The 16,960-nt window shown below is 41.4% G+C and overlaps 1 protein-coding gene across 2 annotated transcripts in view; it reads left to right on the top strand.

The window, feature by feature from the left end:
• The first annotated feature begins 3,192 nt into the window (after window positions 1-3,192).
• Window positions 3,193-16,960, top strand: part of antxr2a (ANTXR cell adhesion molecule 2a) — a 100,607-nt gene continuing 86,839 nt past the window's right edge. Inside the window, exons 1-4 of one of the 2 annotated variants that reach the window (XM_061730674.1) lie at window positions 3,193-3,315; window positions 3,514-3,685; window positions 12,141-12,212; window positions 16,714-16,785. In XM_061730674.1, the coding sequence (XP_061586658.1) occupies window positions 3,516-3,685; window positions 12,141-12,212; window positions 16,714-16,785 (314 nt within the window). In that variant the 5' untranslated portion in view covers window positions 3,193-3,315; window positions 3,514-3,515. Of the gene's footprint in view, window positions 3,686-12,140; window positions 12,213-16,713; window positions 16,786-16,960 lie in introns of both variants that reach the window. The other variant, XM_061730673.1, reaches the window with a different exon arrangement.

Below are 16,960 nucleotides of genomic sequence, written 5' to 3'. Positions count from 1 at the left end.
CAGATTAACGCCTTTACCTCAGTAAAGGAAGGGGTGGAGAACAGTGACTGATCCCGCCTCCTAATACCGCCAGCTAGGAACGTAACTGTAAACATATGGTTGAAAATACAGATTTTGGACTATATTCCTGAGGTATTTTGATCAAAGCATGTCATAGACATTTCTTTATTATTACATTACATTACATTACATTATTACATTACATTATTACATCATTACATTAATCATTCATTCATTCATTAAGAGGCTCAATACCTTCCTTTTTAGTTAAGCTTATAACTGAATTTTATTTATGTTATTAGTGTGGTTTAATTTATTTTTATCTGGTTATTATTATTTTAACTACTTATTTTTCAATTATTTTATTATATGCTTATTCTTTTATATGAACTTTTTAGGTTTATTTTAATGTTGTTTTTACTTTTTCACATGTTAACTCCAGTGCTTTTTCATTGATGATATTTCATTAGGACTTCAGGAATCTGTTAGCATTTAAAAAAAAAAAAAAAGAGTGTCCTTTAAGATGCCTTTCCTATTTGACAAATAGATCTCGACTTGAAAACCAAGACTCTGAACTTTTTAAAAAAACATTGTCTTACATTTGAAATCAAAGAAAGTTCCCGTAGATACACAAATACACTCTACCCTGGGTTTACCTTCGGGGGCGACATTTGCAGCGGTGGTTCCAGGTAAACCAGGTAGAGCTCAACAACACGCGCTTTTCCACAGACTTTATAGCCTGGAGCCACATTCACACATGATCTGTTCAAACACATGAACGTAACCGCTGAGGTGATACCTCACCGGGGAATTTCCAGTCGGCCCTGAAAAATACCACCTGAGGAAATATACTATTACCGTAGTTGAACTGAAAGGAAATTAGTCAGAGGCTTAGGCAAGAAAGACAGGAATTATGAAATGATGTTGCTCATCTATGAAAACATTTGCACTATCTGTCTTTTTATCAGAGCACTTCTGCTTTTTGAAAAGCCACTTTGCAACCTGGTGAAGTGCAGCTTGTAGTCAAGACTTCCCAAACCGAGACCAAGATGGACCAAGACAAGACCAAGACTAGTTCAGCTCAAGACCAAGACCAGAAAAAAACCTAGTTATTTCATCAACGATATGCAAATATTAGTCATATATATTCAAACAAGGCCGTTATAAACACGGAACTGTAATTAAATACAGACACATGCAGATGCACCAAAACATTAAATCAAATACAAAAAACAAATAGTTTGCAAAACTGTACATTAACAAGAGGAAGAACTGCTGACACCAGGTTCTGTCACCTTGGTGTGCAACGGATCTCAGTTATCCGAGTCCGAGACCTGGCGAGACCGAGACAAGAGCAAGACCACAAAAAAGTGGTCTTGAGACCAAGACCGGTCTCGAAAACTACAAGTCTAGTGTGGCGTATACTGCCGAATCCAGTGCTCAGCTGTTTTTTTTCAAAGTTGAAGCCGGTTCCTTCTAATATCAGTAACAGAAAGATGTCACTGTTTTGGCAGAAACAGTGACATAGAGGAGGTAGAAATAACGTCCACAGACTTATGTGCAGGAACCTCTTTGAGGCCACATATGGCAGGACACACATCTGCAGGCCGTCTCTCCCAGCCAGCAGGCCTCCCTGATTCTCTCACAAGGCTTCTTCTTTCTACATTGGGAAAATAGTTGTAGATGCTTGGTTTTTTTTGTGCTACGTGGTCATACTGCTTAAAAGGAAGTGTGTCACAGACAAGATGCAAACAGAGCTCAAACCAGGACGCTCTCAACCTGGATGTCATAATGAGATGGGGAAATGGTGACATTGTGAGAAAAGGGGAGCGGACGTGTTCTCATGGCTCATTACGTGCACGGGGAGATTTGTCAAGTTTGGAAAAGAAATGGGAAATAGACTTCAGTCGTTATTCTCGTGTCAAAGAGTCAGATTGTTAATTGATCCCTGATGTACAAAAGCAAGATTTGTTGTCTGCAGGCGAAACATGAACTCCAGTGTTGGTGGTCCCACTGGCACCTGGTGGAGTAAATATGTTGTTTCTCAACTGCTGAAAACAATAAAAACAGAATAAAAGACAAAACGGAAATACCTGACATGTCATTTTTCTTTTCTTCTTCTTTTTTTTAACATTTGATTACTTTTTACTCATTACAGATGTTGCTGGGTGTGTTGCAGCGTGAGCTCAAAACAGCTGGTCTCATCTTGGGCATGCGTACTGGACTGGTGCCTTCGGGTGTTCCTGGAAATGTTGCAATTCCAAACAAAGTTTGGGAAACTTTAAAAACCCATCCCTTTTTCTTACTTTTTTTCCTTTCAAGTGGTCTAGTGAGGTGTTTGGAGACATGCATTTAGGACAGAGGCCGCTAAACAGTTAAGTGATTCATCTCCTGCATCTGGAGTTGGGTTTGCATCGGTTTGCTTAAATTGTATAACTCATCATATGAGTATGCAACAATGGAAGTAACGGTTATAATCAGGGGATGATTAACCCTATACTGCCAATACAATAATAATAAAAAAAAAGAAAAAAATATATAATAATAATAATAATAATAATAATAATAATAATAATAATAATAATAATAATAATAATAATAATAATAATAATAATAATAATAAACAACTAAAATAAACATGGTAGATGGTGGAGCTGGATTATTCCACTGATCCGACCTTGTGATGTCACAGTACGCAGCAAATTTGAAGAACACACAGGATAACACATTTTCAGTCTTTAAGGCTTCCCAAACAAACAAAATACATATAATTTTATAGTATACCCCCTTTTAGTGTTCCAAAATATGATTTAGTGTTTCCATAGTCTATATAAATCTAGTAGTGAAGCATGTGCAGTGTAAATCTGTGCTTTTATGCTTTTACTTCTGGTCTTTTATGTGTCTTCATTTTATTCCTTTTTGTTTATGTTGGCACTTTGAGATTATTTTATGAAAAGTGCATATGAGTATGTATTATTATTATTATTATTATTATTATTATTATTATTATTAAATGTTTCCCGTCTTCAGTGTGAACTATGAACTCTAACTGCATCATGCTGATTATGACTACTTACAAAGGACAACACGAGCCACCGCGTGTTATGACTCATGTGTCTATAACAATAACATCTTCAAGTTAGACCCGCGGTGCTCAGAGTTACGAGTTTTCTCCGGGTCCGTGAAGGCAGCTAACTTTTCTCCGTGCGGCATAAGTTGAAGTTTGATAATAACATCGATTTAGATTATCTTTACAGGGCTGGGGCGCGTCACGGACCAGCTCAGCTCTTTATTGAGGATGTGAGTGAGTGAAGGGTGAGTCAGGAAGATGTAGAAACTTCAGTTGACGTCGAGCTTGCGGTTTCCTTTATTTTGCAAATCACTCACAGAAGTTTTTCTTGTTTTGGAGGACGTGTAACATGTGTCTTCCCTCGCTGCTGGATATGAACCTCGCATTCAGCTCTCTGTGAAAGATCATCCTTTGTTTCTACACTTTGTTTTTCCTGGTGGCAGATATGTTAAGAAAGTCGCCCCCCTCGCTCCCGGAGCAGCGGCTCCCCGGCGGGACGCGCCGCTGCGCGGCTGCCGCTGTGTGCGCGCTCCTGCTGGGGCTGCTGGCCGCGTCCGGCCGCGCAGAACAAGCGTCCTGCCACGGAGCATACGACCTCTACTTTGTTCTAGACAGGTAAGTAAGTCACACAAGGGGAAAACAACCCTGCAACTGGTAGAAAACGACTACACATTTCCCGCAGAATTGAGAAAACTGGAGATAACTTGTGGAAATGTGCTTCTTCATTTGTAACAAACTGTTGCATTGGAGCGTTGGAGTCGGAAAATACTTAAAATGCTCCAATCATACTGTTTCAGTCTGTTTTCAGACACTAGATGAAGATCAGATACAGTTAGTGTGTGGGAGAAACTGAGAGCCTCAGCCTCAACCTTTGTGGTTTGGGGTCATGGATGTCAGGAGAGCATCACTGAAACAGTAGCGAGAACAAACTATGTGAACCCCTTGAAATGAACTGGTTTTCTTTATTAATCATCTATAAAAGAATGCTTAAGGGCTGATGGGGGGGCGGGAATAATATCAATATGGCAATATATCGCGATACTTTGCTGACCGATTCAATATTCAAAATTTTAATATCGATTTGTATTTATTTATTAATTTTTCCAAATTATAAATCATGTTTCAGACAGGTTGTAAATCCAGTACGAATTTATTGTATACATGGGCTTAAATAGTTTTGTTAATGTTCATTTCATATTATGTGAATAATATAAAAAACATGCAAATAATTTGTGACTTTAGCTTGTATAGTTACAATAAAACGGCATGGATAATTTGAATAATTTTGTTTTGACTCAGTGACTCACTATAATCTGCTGGACGTGCAACTCGGATTTTAAGATGCATAATGCCTTTTACAGTTTTCAGCAAACTATGTATAACATCGCAATATATCGAAAAATTTGGATATCGCAATATCATATATCATGACTCAAATATCAGGGTGTGTATCGTATCGTGAGGTCATTGGTAATACAAATGAATGCAGAAAACCAATGATTGATTGATGCACTCACACTTGACATGTGATGTGGTAAGCATCACATACTCAGAAATTAAGCGAATATCAGTGCTGTTATGCGATACCTGAAATCCAACTGCTGTGGATAATATTGGGCCTGATACGTGATATTAATGTGGGTTCAAGCAGACATTACACAGTGCAAAAGTCTCAACCAGGTATGAATACATATAAAATCAGTTTTTATCAGTTTACAAAAGGCAAAGTGAGAAAAATCTAAGATCACTATTTGTTGTGGCCGCCCTTCAAAACGGCACCTGTTATTCTGTGCGGGACATACCGTCACTTCCTTGATTCCTTTGTTCTCTTCCTGCTGGAGATGGTTATTAATGACGCTGACTCCAGTCGTCCTGCTGCAGGATACATTTGGAGCAGGCAGATGTTTTGATGGGGGACATCTGTCTGCATTTCCGGGACTCCGAACCAAATACCAGGGGGGGATCGATTCAAATGTCAAGAATTGATTCGATTCTGATTCTTAAGATTCAGAATCGATTATCAAGATTTGATCCGATTTGATTCCGATTCGATTCCGATATTGATTTGGGCTAGTGTTATTAAAACAGTTTTTTGAGCTGTTGCATGAATAATATCACTGTGTAGTTATGCAACATATTAATACTAGTGTTATATTGAGATTCACAACACGTATTGGCAGCTAATGATGGCTGTAAGGACCAATCACCTCCCAGAATGCTGATATACAGTAACTGCTTTCAGAAACATCGTGTGGGGCAGAATGATCAAACAGATCCAGGGCAGCAAACAGAGCCCGTATGAAATTGTACGTCTTTTTTGGTTTTTAATTTTTGAGAATTTATTTTTTAGACAGTATATAAAGTAATTAAATATAGACAATTTATGCAATTATAACAGAAATATTTAATGTTTTTATACTTTTAAATATATTTAAAGACAAAAACATGGCACAAGTTATTCTCGTGTCCAACAAAGCATAACGTTTTTGGACATAAACAAAAAAATACAAAAAGCAATGTAATGATGAAAAAAAAAATCGATCTTTATGACATATGAATCGATTTTTAGGATTTAATATGAGAATCGATTTAGAATCGAATAATCTGTGTTTTTTTAACACAGGTCTACCAAATACTCAATTCCATTTGCCAAAAAGTAGACCCGATGCAACGAACCTCCGCCATATCTCACTCTTGGCTGCAGACAGTCGTTAATGTACTTTCCTCCGGTCCTTCAGTGAGCAAAACTTCAGTGAGATCAGATCTGCTGCCGTCTACCTGCCTGCCTGCCAGTTTCTGTGTTGTTCAGATTTCTGGATGTCCTTGACCGCTACATCTGCAGCCCTCAGTGTTTCCCAGGTATTAGCACTTTCTGCTGCGCTCAGCCCTGCCGAGGCGTATGAGCCCTCCACATCCTCAGCTTGGTGGCACAGTTACTGTAACCTGTTCCTCTCCAAGGTTTAAGCCACCTTCACACCTGTTTCTGTTTCAAGTAATGACTGTTTCCACATACAGAGGAAACTGGTGGTCCTTCGCACCTGATGGTTAATCAGACACCTGACCACGACCCTAATAGATCCCTGACTTAGTGTACCTGGAAGAACTGATGCAGTCTTGAGGGGGAAGGGGCGTTGCACCAGATCTCGGTTGGAGTTGGACTTTTCCTCCCTGTGCTCACTTTGCATTTTGCAAATAGATTAAACTTAACAGTTACATTTTGTATTTAGTTTTTCTTCGCAATCTAAGACTTTTGCATCACTTACAAATGATGCAATCATAGACGCTTTATACATTTATTGGTTGTTATAATTTACTATGCAGTTAGGAGTGTGTGTGCATGCTTGTGTGTGTATGTGTGTGTACTTTCATCTCAGAGTTTCTTCATCAGAAAAGTAGACCAAAGATTCCTTATTTTGCAATTCATTTCCTGCGCCTATGCAACTGATTTGGCCGGAAGCATGAGGAAACTCCTCTCCAAACACGCAAACGTGGACTGAATCCGAACACAAACTGAGTTCAGTCATACTTGGCTCCTCCTGGACGTTAACCTCTGTTGCTGAAGTGTAAATAATAGATGATGGGAGGAAAAAAATAGGCAAGAATCACATCCTGTTCTCATTGCAGCAAAGCCGAGGGAGTCTCTGACCCTGATGATTTATCATGGTGGTGTTTGGAGGATGTAAACCTTTGTCCAGTATATGTAGCAGCTTGTGCAGCACTCTTCTGTGTGTAATCAGCCTGAGAGGCTCGGTCACAGGCCCCCCTGCACTGAGCTGAGTCTTCTTTATGAGTTTGTTCTGTTTCCTGGAGTCACTGATGCTACACACCCAGCAGATGACGGCAGACGAGGCCAACAAGGCCACCAGGGCCACCAAATCCACCAAGGCCACCAAGCCACCAGGGCAACCAAGGCCACCAGGGCCACCAGGGCCACCATGGCCACGTCACCAAGGCCACCAGGGCCACCAAGGCCACCAAATCCACCAAGGCCACCAAGGCCACCAAGGCTACCAGGGCCACCAAGGCCACCAGGGCCACCAGGGCCACGTCACCAAGGCCACCAGGGCCACCAGGGCCACGTCACCAAGGCCACCAAGGCTACCAGGGCCACCAAGGCCACCAGGGAAACCAGGGCCACCAGGGCCACGTCACAAAGCCACCAGGGCCACCAGGGTCACCAGGGCCACCAAGGCCACCAGGGCCACCAGGGCCACCAGGGCCACCAGGGCCACCAGGGCCACCAGGGCCACGTCACCAAGGCCACCAGGGCCACCAGGGCCACCAGGGCCACGTCACCAAGGCCACCAGGGCCACCAGGGCCACGTCACCAAGGCCACCAGGGCCACCGAGGCCAGATACAACTTGTAAGCCAGCTCCCTGAGGAAGTACGGTACTCTATGTCCTTTCTTGTACATGGCTTCTCTGCTGCATCCTGAGTCTTGCTGTATCGGTACCTCTTCTCAGATGTGCGAGGGAATCCAATGGGCCGCGCTCTCCAGCCCAATCCTGTGCGACTGTGTGAATTACGCGGGGTTCCTGACCTCTGCTGCTCCCTGATCCCCAGTACCTTGGTGTTTCTCACCGCACCACATCAGAGCATGGATCTATAATATTAACTGGATACAGTGCCCAAAATGGCCGCCCATTCATTTCAATGCATTCTGCTCAGCCAGCGCATGTGCCGAAAAAATCTCAGACTTCCTGGTTTACTTCCGTGTACACGGGCCCATAGAGCATGCGCAGTTGAGTCACCTCCCATGATGCTCTGGGGCCTCCCATCATGCCCCGGGGCAACATCAATGGCACCGACACGGCCGTGACGTCACGCCCAGAAAGAGACTTTTCTTTGACTTTTCTGGCCGTTATAAAACATTTTTGACGGATATAAAGTCCATGACTTAAAAATATAGAATACAAAGATTAGTAATTGCCGGTGATTACAGCTGGAGGTGTCCTGTGAACAGTTTTAGAGGCTTCTCTTTTACTATTGCAGTCTATGGGAAAAAAGCTTTCTGGGCCCCATGGCCCCATTTTTGTTGCAGTACCGCGGCTGGCCACTGGAAAAAATCGGCACACCTTCTGAGCGCGAGACTGGGGGGTTGCATCAGAGTGTGGTCTCACTGGCCAGCATCCAGCTACTACTGCTACTATTGTCATTTAGCAGACGCTTTTATCCAAAACGACTTACATCTGAGAGAACAAACTAATGCTAACTTCTAATGCGGTGCAGAACTCAAATCGTCCTGCAGTGGTATGGTAACATCAAACAAACGTGATGTTCAGCGGTAAAAATAGTTTGGGTTTTCATTAAGTCTCTCCAAATGTTCATAACAATGGGCAAAATTTGGGAAATGTCAATTAGAAATGATCGAATGCTAATTATAAATTGTTCCATTAGATTACTTTGTATAACCTAGGAAGCAAATACATTATTTCCAAGCATCAGTATTTTATTTATGTCTTTTATGCCCAGCAAAACTCTGCAGAGCTGCAAACGGACTTCCAGCGTAACCTGGAACATTTCCAGCCTCGACAGGAACTGAGTTGAATCCTGTCCTCCCATGCCGAGCAGCAGCCGGCTCCCCTGACATGTTCTTAAACCACCCTGCCCTAAACGGCATAATTACCGGATGATGAGCGAGATTATTGAGCAGTTATGTGCTGAGTTTATCCCTGCAGATAAAACAATGCTCCTCAACCTTGCTGTGCAAAAGGAAATATATTTGAATTTTAACACAATCTAGTATTGCATTAATTGGATATCTCCTCAGAATTTTTATTTGATTGTTGTTTTCTCCAGCCATCTCTCCGGTTTAACGGTAATTGACCCTTTGTCAAGCCCCGCCCCCGTTGTCAGGTCGGACAAAACTGTCATCTCTCCCGTCCACTTCCATTGTAAAAACTGAGTTTTACATCACTTTATTTCTAATTATTGGACCAAAGAAAATCAACAGCAACTAGATATTAATAAAAAGGAACACTTCAGGTACCGTGGAGTGAGTTTGAAAAACAGGTTTTCGGTGAAAACAAGATATTTTTGATGAGTTTAGCTGATAACACGGTGGAAGGTGCGGCTGTCCACATAGATTTATCCAAAGCAGACATTTTTCTTAATTTACCGTTGGTTTTGGGATGAAATGTATTTTCTGTGATTCTCTCTGGGTAACGGGTGTCAGTTTTACAACTTTTACACACCGCTTAACCATTTTAAGATAAATAAATGGACGCTTTCACGGTTGTAGCTATGGGTTGTAGCTGCTGCCGAGCTGACTTTGTTTTGGAAGTACGAATCAGATTTCTGCCAGTTTGAGGATAAAAATATGCTGCTCCCTCACTGCACTACAAGTGTTTCTTTTACTAATATGAAGTTTAAAAAAATAATCCAGTGATTTAAATGTTGATACAAGTAAAAACTACTTTTTCGATTGATGTGAACAAGAGAGACGGCTATTTGGTCCAACCTCATAAAAAGGATGTAGCGACGGAGGATGATGTTTCTGATTGGTCAGTCAGGGACCAATCAGAAGACTGATAAAGGGTCAATTATTCAGCCGTTATCGAGAGTTTCTTTGTTTGAGGAGCAGCAGCAGTCGCAGAACCATGAAAAGTCAGTCCCTTCTAAGCCGGGCCAGGCCTGCCTTTGAGGTTACGTTTGATGATGCTATTAAAAAAGAACTACCCTCAAAGTGAAACTATAAAACGTATAACGCACCACGTGGTACAACAGGAACCAGGCCAAACAGCAGCTGCAGCTCCGCGCTCGTTGTTTCCATCAAGACTGCAGGAAGGAGCCACGTGCTGATAATCTAACGCACCGAAATACCTGATCGTTGCCAAAAATGAAAGCTCCAGCTTTGCCAGGGCTGTCAGCTGTGCGTGAACATAAGGCCAAGGAAGGAAAAACATCAGCAAAGATCTGGGAGAAACAGTTATATGAGGATCGAGGCTGTTTCTAAATAATTTCCGTCATTCGACGGGGAGAATAATTACTTTCAAGTGGAAAACATTTAAGACAGCTTCTCATCTTCTCAGGGGCGGATGTTGCAGCATTTCAGTCCCAAAGTCCGACTGTGCAGCGTTCAGAGAAGTTAGTTAGGTTTCAGATCTCACGAGTGTCAGAGGTTTCTGAGGTGTGGGGGATTGACTGAACAGATTTGAGGAGTTTTCCAGGGGAAAGTTTCTCCTCTCTTTAAGGAAAAATAAAGATTAAAAGCAGGTTTGTAATGTTACATCTGATGAAACCACGAGGCTGTAGGTATTTCAGCCCACTCTTCTGTACCACATTGTGTCGGTGAATATGGATTTTCAGTATCGAAGTGATATCAGAAAGAAACGGTGAAATATTGTTATTTCCATGAGTCTAAATGCCAGTAACACATGTGGCCAAGCAGAGGGAACGTTACAGCCCAGTTTAGACGTGTTTCGTCTGGGCCGGTTGAAGCCAGGAGATAATTTCTGCTGCAAAGACGACATACACTAAAATTTTGGTTTTTACTGTCATGTTGCATATTTCATGTCTTCCTTCTAACTTGCAGCTCTAGTTTGTAGACATTTGTTGATGTAAAGCTCTCTTAATGTCCCACCAAAAGATGGAGTTTGACAGGGTTATTAATACCTATTAGTTAATACACCTTGAGTCTTTCCTGCCGAGGGCTCAGTCTGATTGAAATGCTGCGGTGGAACGTTAAGAGAAGGTAGAATAAGCAGGCGGCTGTGAACCCCAGTGAACTAAAGAATGCCCAAATTCCTCCAAAGTGATGTGAAAGACTGATAAAATCACAAAGAAAATACGTACTTGACGTTACAGTGTGTTTTTGTTTATCTGAGGGTCTACGTTCAGACCTGGTTAGGACCATTTGATCTGTTTCTGCACTTATTAAGACGTTAATTGCGTTCTGATATAGAGGGAGGCTGAGAATAGAATAGAATAGAATCCTTTATTGTCACTGTAAACATTGTTTCCAACTTCGCTGTGAAAATCTGTTTAGCAGCTCCACATGACAGCATAACACACACAGAAAAAACAAGAATAATAAATAAATAAAATCACTTATACAAAATTGTAATATAAAACTAACTGTACATGTAGTGCAAGAGGAGAGATAAATTCTTAGGGAGGCTGAAGGAGGCCGGGGGCCACGACGGACCCCCACCCAGTTCTGTTTTCAGGTAGAGCTGGGCGATATATCGAGATTTTAATATATATCGATATATTTTCAAACACGATATGGTACGAGACAATATCGTTTATATCGATTTAAATTTTTTTTTTTTTTTTTTTTTTTTTTTTTTAATGATTTTGATATAGCTTATTTTGTGACAAATTGACTTGAATGTTTTATTTGAGATTTGCACAAATGTTTTATTTGCACAACTGTCAACCTCAGTGGAAAAGTCTGCCTGTTACTGTCTACATTGTATTAAATGCACAGTGTATTTTAATTTAATTGTTATGCAGGAAAGGGATATTTGTTTTATTTTATTCAAGAAGCATTTTTATTCTATAGATGCAGGCAGTTTATTTTTATTTCATTTGTTTTATACATTTTGATATTGTGCAGACCTCTGTTAACAAAGGTACCTGTGTGACATTTGGCACGAGGCTTTGTATTAAAACTGACTGTTTTTTTAAGGGTTTGCCTCAGAAAAAAATGAAGCTAACAGAGATGCTATGCTATAATGCTTTGGGGGAAACCCCAATTAAGGCACAGAAAAAATATCGAGATATATATCGAGTATCGCCATTTAGCTAGAAAATATCGAGATATGACTTTTGGTCCATATCGCCCAGCCCTATTTTCAGGGATTCCCACATACATATCAGTTTTAAAGAGGAGTAGAAAAAGAAAAGAGAACCAGCACGAGAACATGTCTAGATGTGTGGAAGGAAGGAGCTCCTGTGAGAATCCTCCGACAGCTGAGGCAGCGGCTGCGGTGCAGATTTGTCAGTACAACCACACGGCATGTGGCCGGTGTTGATGTCCAACTGTGGTGGTCGCAGCGAGCACGAGTGCCCAGAACCCAGAACCCCCCCTGCTGCCGTGGACTGACTGTTGGGTTCCCGTTTCAGGTCCGGAAGCGTGGCGACCGACTGGGGCGAGATCTACTCCTTCGTGAGGAACCTCACCGACCGGTTTGTGAGGTGAGTGTGAAGGCGCCACCGTCAGAGTCTCCGGTTTAACTCCTGATTAGTTCGTTTTAAGGAACACGGAAGAGATATAACTCCGCTCTGGCTCTGCTGTCCGGACCCCCCAAGACCATGGTCACTTTTTGCTTGTTTGTTTGTTTTTCCCTTTATGTCTCTCTTTCTCTCTCCTTTCTTCTCTCTTCTCTTCTCTTCTCTTCTCTTCTCTTCTCTTCTCTTCTCTTCTCTTCTCTTCTCTTCTCTTCTCTTCTCTTCTCTTCTCTTCTCTTCTCTTCTGTCCTCCCTCCTCCCTAATCCCTTTCTCTCTCATTTCTTCTTGCGTTAATACTTACTCCCCCTTTTAACCTTTTTTTTAAATTATTATTCATTTTTCATTTTCCTTATTTATTTATTTTATTCATGTATTTATCCTATTTATTTATTTATTTATTTATTTATTTATTTATTTATTTATTTATTTATTTATTTATTCATTTATTTATTCATTTATTTATTATTTTTCCTTATTTATTTATTTTATTCATTTATTTATCCTATTTATTTTTTTTATTATTATTTATTTATTATTTTTCCTTATTTATTTTATTCATTTTTAAACATTTTATTTTCCTATTTATTATTTTTTATTATTGTTTATTTATTTATATATATATATACAGTATATATATATATATATATATATATATATATATATATATATATATATATATATATATATAATTATTTATTTATCAATTTTCCTTATTTATTTTATTGATTTATTTTTTTATTTTTTTAATTAATCCTATTTATTTATTTATTTATTTGTTCATTAATTTTTTTTTACTGCTGTCTCTCCTAAAATAACCATAATTCGAGAAAACCATCATACTCATACACACCCACATACACGCCCACATATAAGAAGAAATCTGAGCAAAAACATTGATTCTGTTGTTTTGTTTTTGTACTGCTTTGTTTGTCTGTTTGTAATAAATAACACAAAAAGGAAGACGGAAGAGAAACACAACAGCGTAGCTCAGGTCAATCTGACCCAGTCTTGTAGCCCCACTCTAGGGCGCCATAGTGGCCCTCCGTCTGGCCAAATGAACGTTCGCTGCTTATTTATTTACCACGTCGGAGGAAAAAGCGACAGCAGGAAATATAAACAAAAGTTCTGGAGGTTGGGGAAAGAAGTGAAAACATTTTAACTGAATTAGTGGCGTTTACACGTGTTTGACGTCCCGCCGGCGGTTTTCTCTCCCCCGCGCTCACATCAGCATCTCCGGCCTGCACGATTTTCCACCTGTTTTCCAAACTATCCTTTTTTTTTTTTTTTTGCACAACCCGCAGCATCCCCCCGCTTCATATTTGAGAGGAAGGAGGCCAAACCGTGGAAATGTGCTGGACTCGCCGGGCTTGCGTAACGGCTGAGTCAGGCGGCGCCTGCCAGCACAGTACAGACGGCGGCGACCCAGCCAGAACGGGGGGGCTGGTGGAAGAAAATAGCTAAAGGCACCAGGTGGGAGTGGGTGGCAGAGAGGAGTAGTCTTCTGGGCTGTGAGAACGGCCATTTGCACCGGGGTGGGGGGGTGGTGGGGGGTCCGGCTCCACGCTTATCCCCTGACAGGATGACAATGTACAGTAGAGCAAGAGAAAGCGCTGGAAGGCGGCAGGGACAATCTGCTGAACAATGCTCCACCACCACGAGCACTTCTGTTCCTCCATGTGGAGCGAAGTGGACGGATCCATCACCCTCGCTTGATTATCTGAAACTTAGCTGCAGGAATTGGATGATATTCACTTCCTTCGCTTTGTTACTCCTACTTTTGGGAACTTTGTGTTTTCTGAGATGTCTTAAGCTCAAATCTCAGCCTCAATTGCTGATTGAAGACGCTCTAATTTGAGTTTATAACATATTTATTTTTCCCAATTTCTCCCCATCTTTTTCTTTTTCAACGACACATTGGGTTTTCTTTTCCACGTCTATGTAGGAAAGTGTATCCAAAGATGGTTCTTCTTTTTCTCCCAGCCCCAGAGAAGATCCCCGCGTGGCCGGCCATCGGTTTCTCTATTTAACTTTGTTTTTAATTGACGTGAACCTAGAGCTCTGCGTTAACGGCATCAGCCTCTAACATGCAGCTGCATGTTAGATCTGGATCTGATTCCCTGCGGGCCGCGACTGGGATTGAGGACGTGACGTCACCCAGCAGCAGAACTAAACCAGAGGAAACTACTTAAAACATGGATATTAAGGATCTTTGTTAGAACATTTCATCTCATCTCGTTTTGGTCAACGAAAATGAAGACACATTTTAGCAGAGTTTTTATTTTGTATCTACATTTTAGTCTCGTTTTTATTCGTCTACGATATTGCATTATATATTTAATTATCGTTATCGTCACATGACCAGCATTTTCGTTGCGTTTCGCCTTGTTTTCCTCAGGTGATAAAGGTTCGTTGACGACAATATTTAGTCATAATTTTCGTTGACGAAAGCAACTTTATTCTCAGAGGTCCTCCTTTCCTTCAAGGTTCTTACGTTCCTCCTTGGAGATTTCTTCAAAAGTCTAACGTACCGTCCGAATGGGGTCCCGGGAAGGATCGGGGGTTTCGCCAGGTTGTCAAACATCCGCTCCTATGAAACCTGAATAAAACGGACTAATCCTGGATAGAGTGCAGCTGTGTAACCAGCCAACTGATGCAGTGCACGTTTACAGGGACGTGTCACATCTCCGACAGGAAGGTGTTTAGGGACGTTTGTTTTACCTCTGTGTTGTGGGACATTTAGGCAGAAACCGGCTGTTTAGATCCTCTGATGTTAAATATAAACAGCACCGGATTTACAGAGATATCTCTCAGCGTTATTTTAGTGTCCCAAGGTAATTTACATGCTTAGAAAGTCACAAGTACATATATAAATATATATATATATATATATATATATATATATATATATATATATATATATATATATATGTGTATATGTAGTGTTTTAGCGGCAGGATGTGTGGCAGGATGTGTGTGACTCACCGTCATCATCACAGAACGTGTCCTCACTTCCTCCCAGAAGCTTAAATCACACACTAATATTAGTAGACATTAAAAGTGATGCATCTCAATAATGGGCATATCAAGTAGTGGCATGCCCATATTGCAATTGTCCAAAATGGCCCAAAGGGCAATGTTGCTAGCATTTTGCTAACAAGGTAAAGTCGCAAAAATCCCCCTGCGCAGCCGCGGGGTACAGCATGACCCCGCTCTGATATGGAAAAAAAGTCTATATTGGTATACAGAAAAGGTTTCCCTTTTCTTATTATTATTCCACACGCTTTTTTCGTCCGTTAATGCGGCCTGAACCGCAACGTGCACCCATGCATGGCATACATCGTTGCCTCGATGGGCATTACTTTTCTCAGTCAAAAGTGTTACCGTGGCAACGCTAGCGGCTAGCAAGCAAAAAAAAGGGCAAAAATTCTGTTCCTCTTTAAGGCTGAGTTATCGTTCTGCGTCAAAATGACGCCGTGCCTACGGCGTGTGGTACGTGTCGAAACGTACCACACGCCGGTTTCCGGTTTGAAGCAGTCGTGAACTTTCAGCGCTCTTTTCTTCGTGTATGTGTGATTTTTTTGTTTTTGTTTTTTTGCACAATAATTGTCCTTATCTCTTTGACTCACTGTGACCGGAAAAAGTCGAATAAACCATTCAGGAAAAGATCGCGACATAGCGGTCACGGGGGGTACTGCACCGCGACGAAATGGACTGACGGAGAAGTCCGAAGGGTTCACGACGGCGTCACGGTTACGGCGTCACGGTGACGGCGTGTGCACGGCGTCGATTTGATGCAGAACCATAACTCAGGCTTTACTCGGCCATACTTTATCGTAGAGACATCGTTCAAATTTTCAAACACTCGGCTCGATTGGCACTAAAGGACCGTACAACCTCATTATGCCAATTATTACAGTCTTTGCGATATTTACATTTCAATTTAGAAAAATTTCATTTGAACGCTTGTTGCTACGCAACAGGTTATCGTAGAGACATCGTACAAGTGTTCCCTGACTCAACATGCTGCAGGCTTCAACATATTCAAATTTCATGAAGCTGTGATTTAAGGAAATTTTATTATTATTATTAACAACCCGAAACTACTTCTTGGCCATATTAATCACCCTAAACCACACCCCGTGCGGGGAGCACAGGAATGAATGCAATACAACCATAAACACCTCAAACTGACATAGGCTACTGTAGAACCACCCCGAACACAACCACTACAGCCCCAAACCAAAGCAGCAAGAGGGGACGAATGGGAATGGGAATTTCCTCTAGTTCTCTTTTTATAAGGCCGTCACCTACACAAAGCCTTTAAGGGTTCAGGAAGCAAAGATCAGATGAAGTGATGTCAGGGGTTTTTCTCTGGTCCGACTCAGGTGGATGTGCTCTTTACTTTTTTTCTGTGTCTGAGTTTATGAGGTCTGAAAAAACCGCCTTGGCGCTTGTTTCTCTCACCAGCCCGAGCATGAGGGTGTCCTTCATCGTTTTTTCGGCCAACGCAGAGGTCCTGCTGCCTCTGACCGGAGACAGGTAACAAACACTCACGTTCACGGCTCACGGTTCACGGTTCAGGGTTCAGGGTTCAGGGTTCAGGAATCAGGGTTCAAGGTTCAGGGCTTGTTGTTTCAGATTTGGTGGACAAAAACAAAAAGATGGGCATCGTGTGCACAGACGCTGATGAGGAATAAAATTTAGACAAGGACTT

Source organism: Cololabis saira, chromosome 9, assembly GCF_033807715.1.
Source record: "Cololabis saira isolate AMF1-May2022 chromosome 9, fColSai1.1, whole genome shotgun sequence".
Classification (NCBI taxonomy): Eukaryota; Metazoa; Chordata; class Actinopteri; order Beloniformes; family Belonidae; genus Cololabis; species Cololabis saira.
This window is presented reverse-complemented; position numbering and strand designations above follow the sequence as displayed.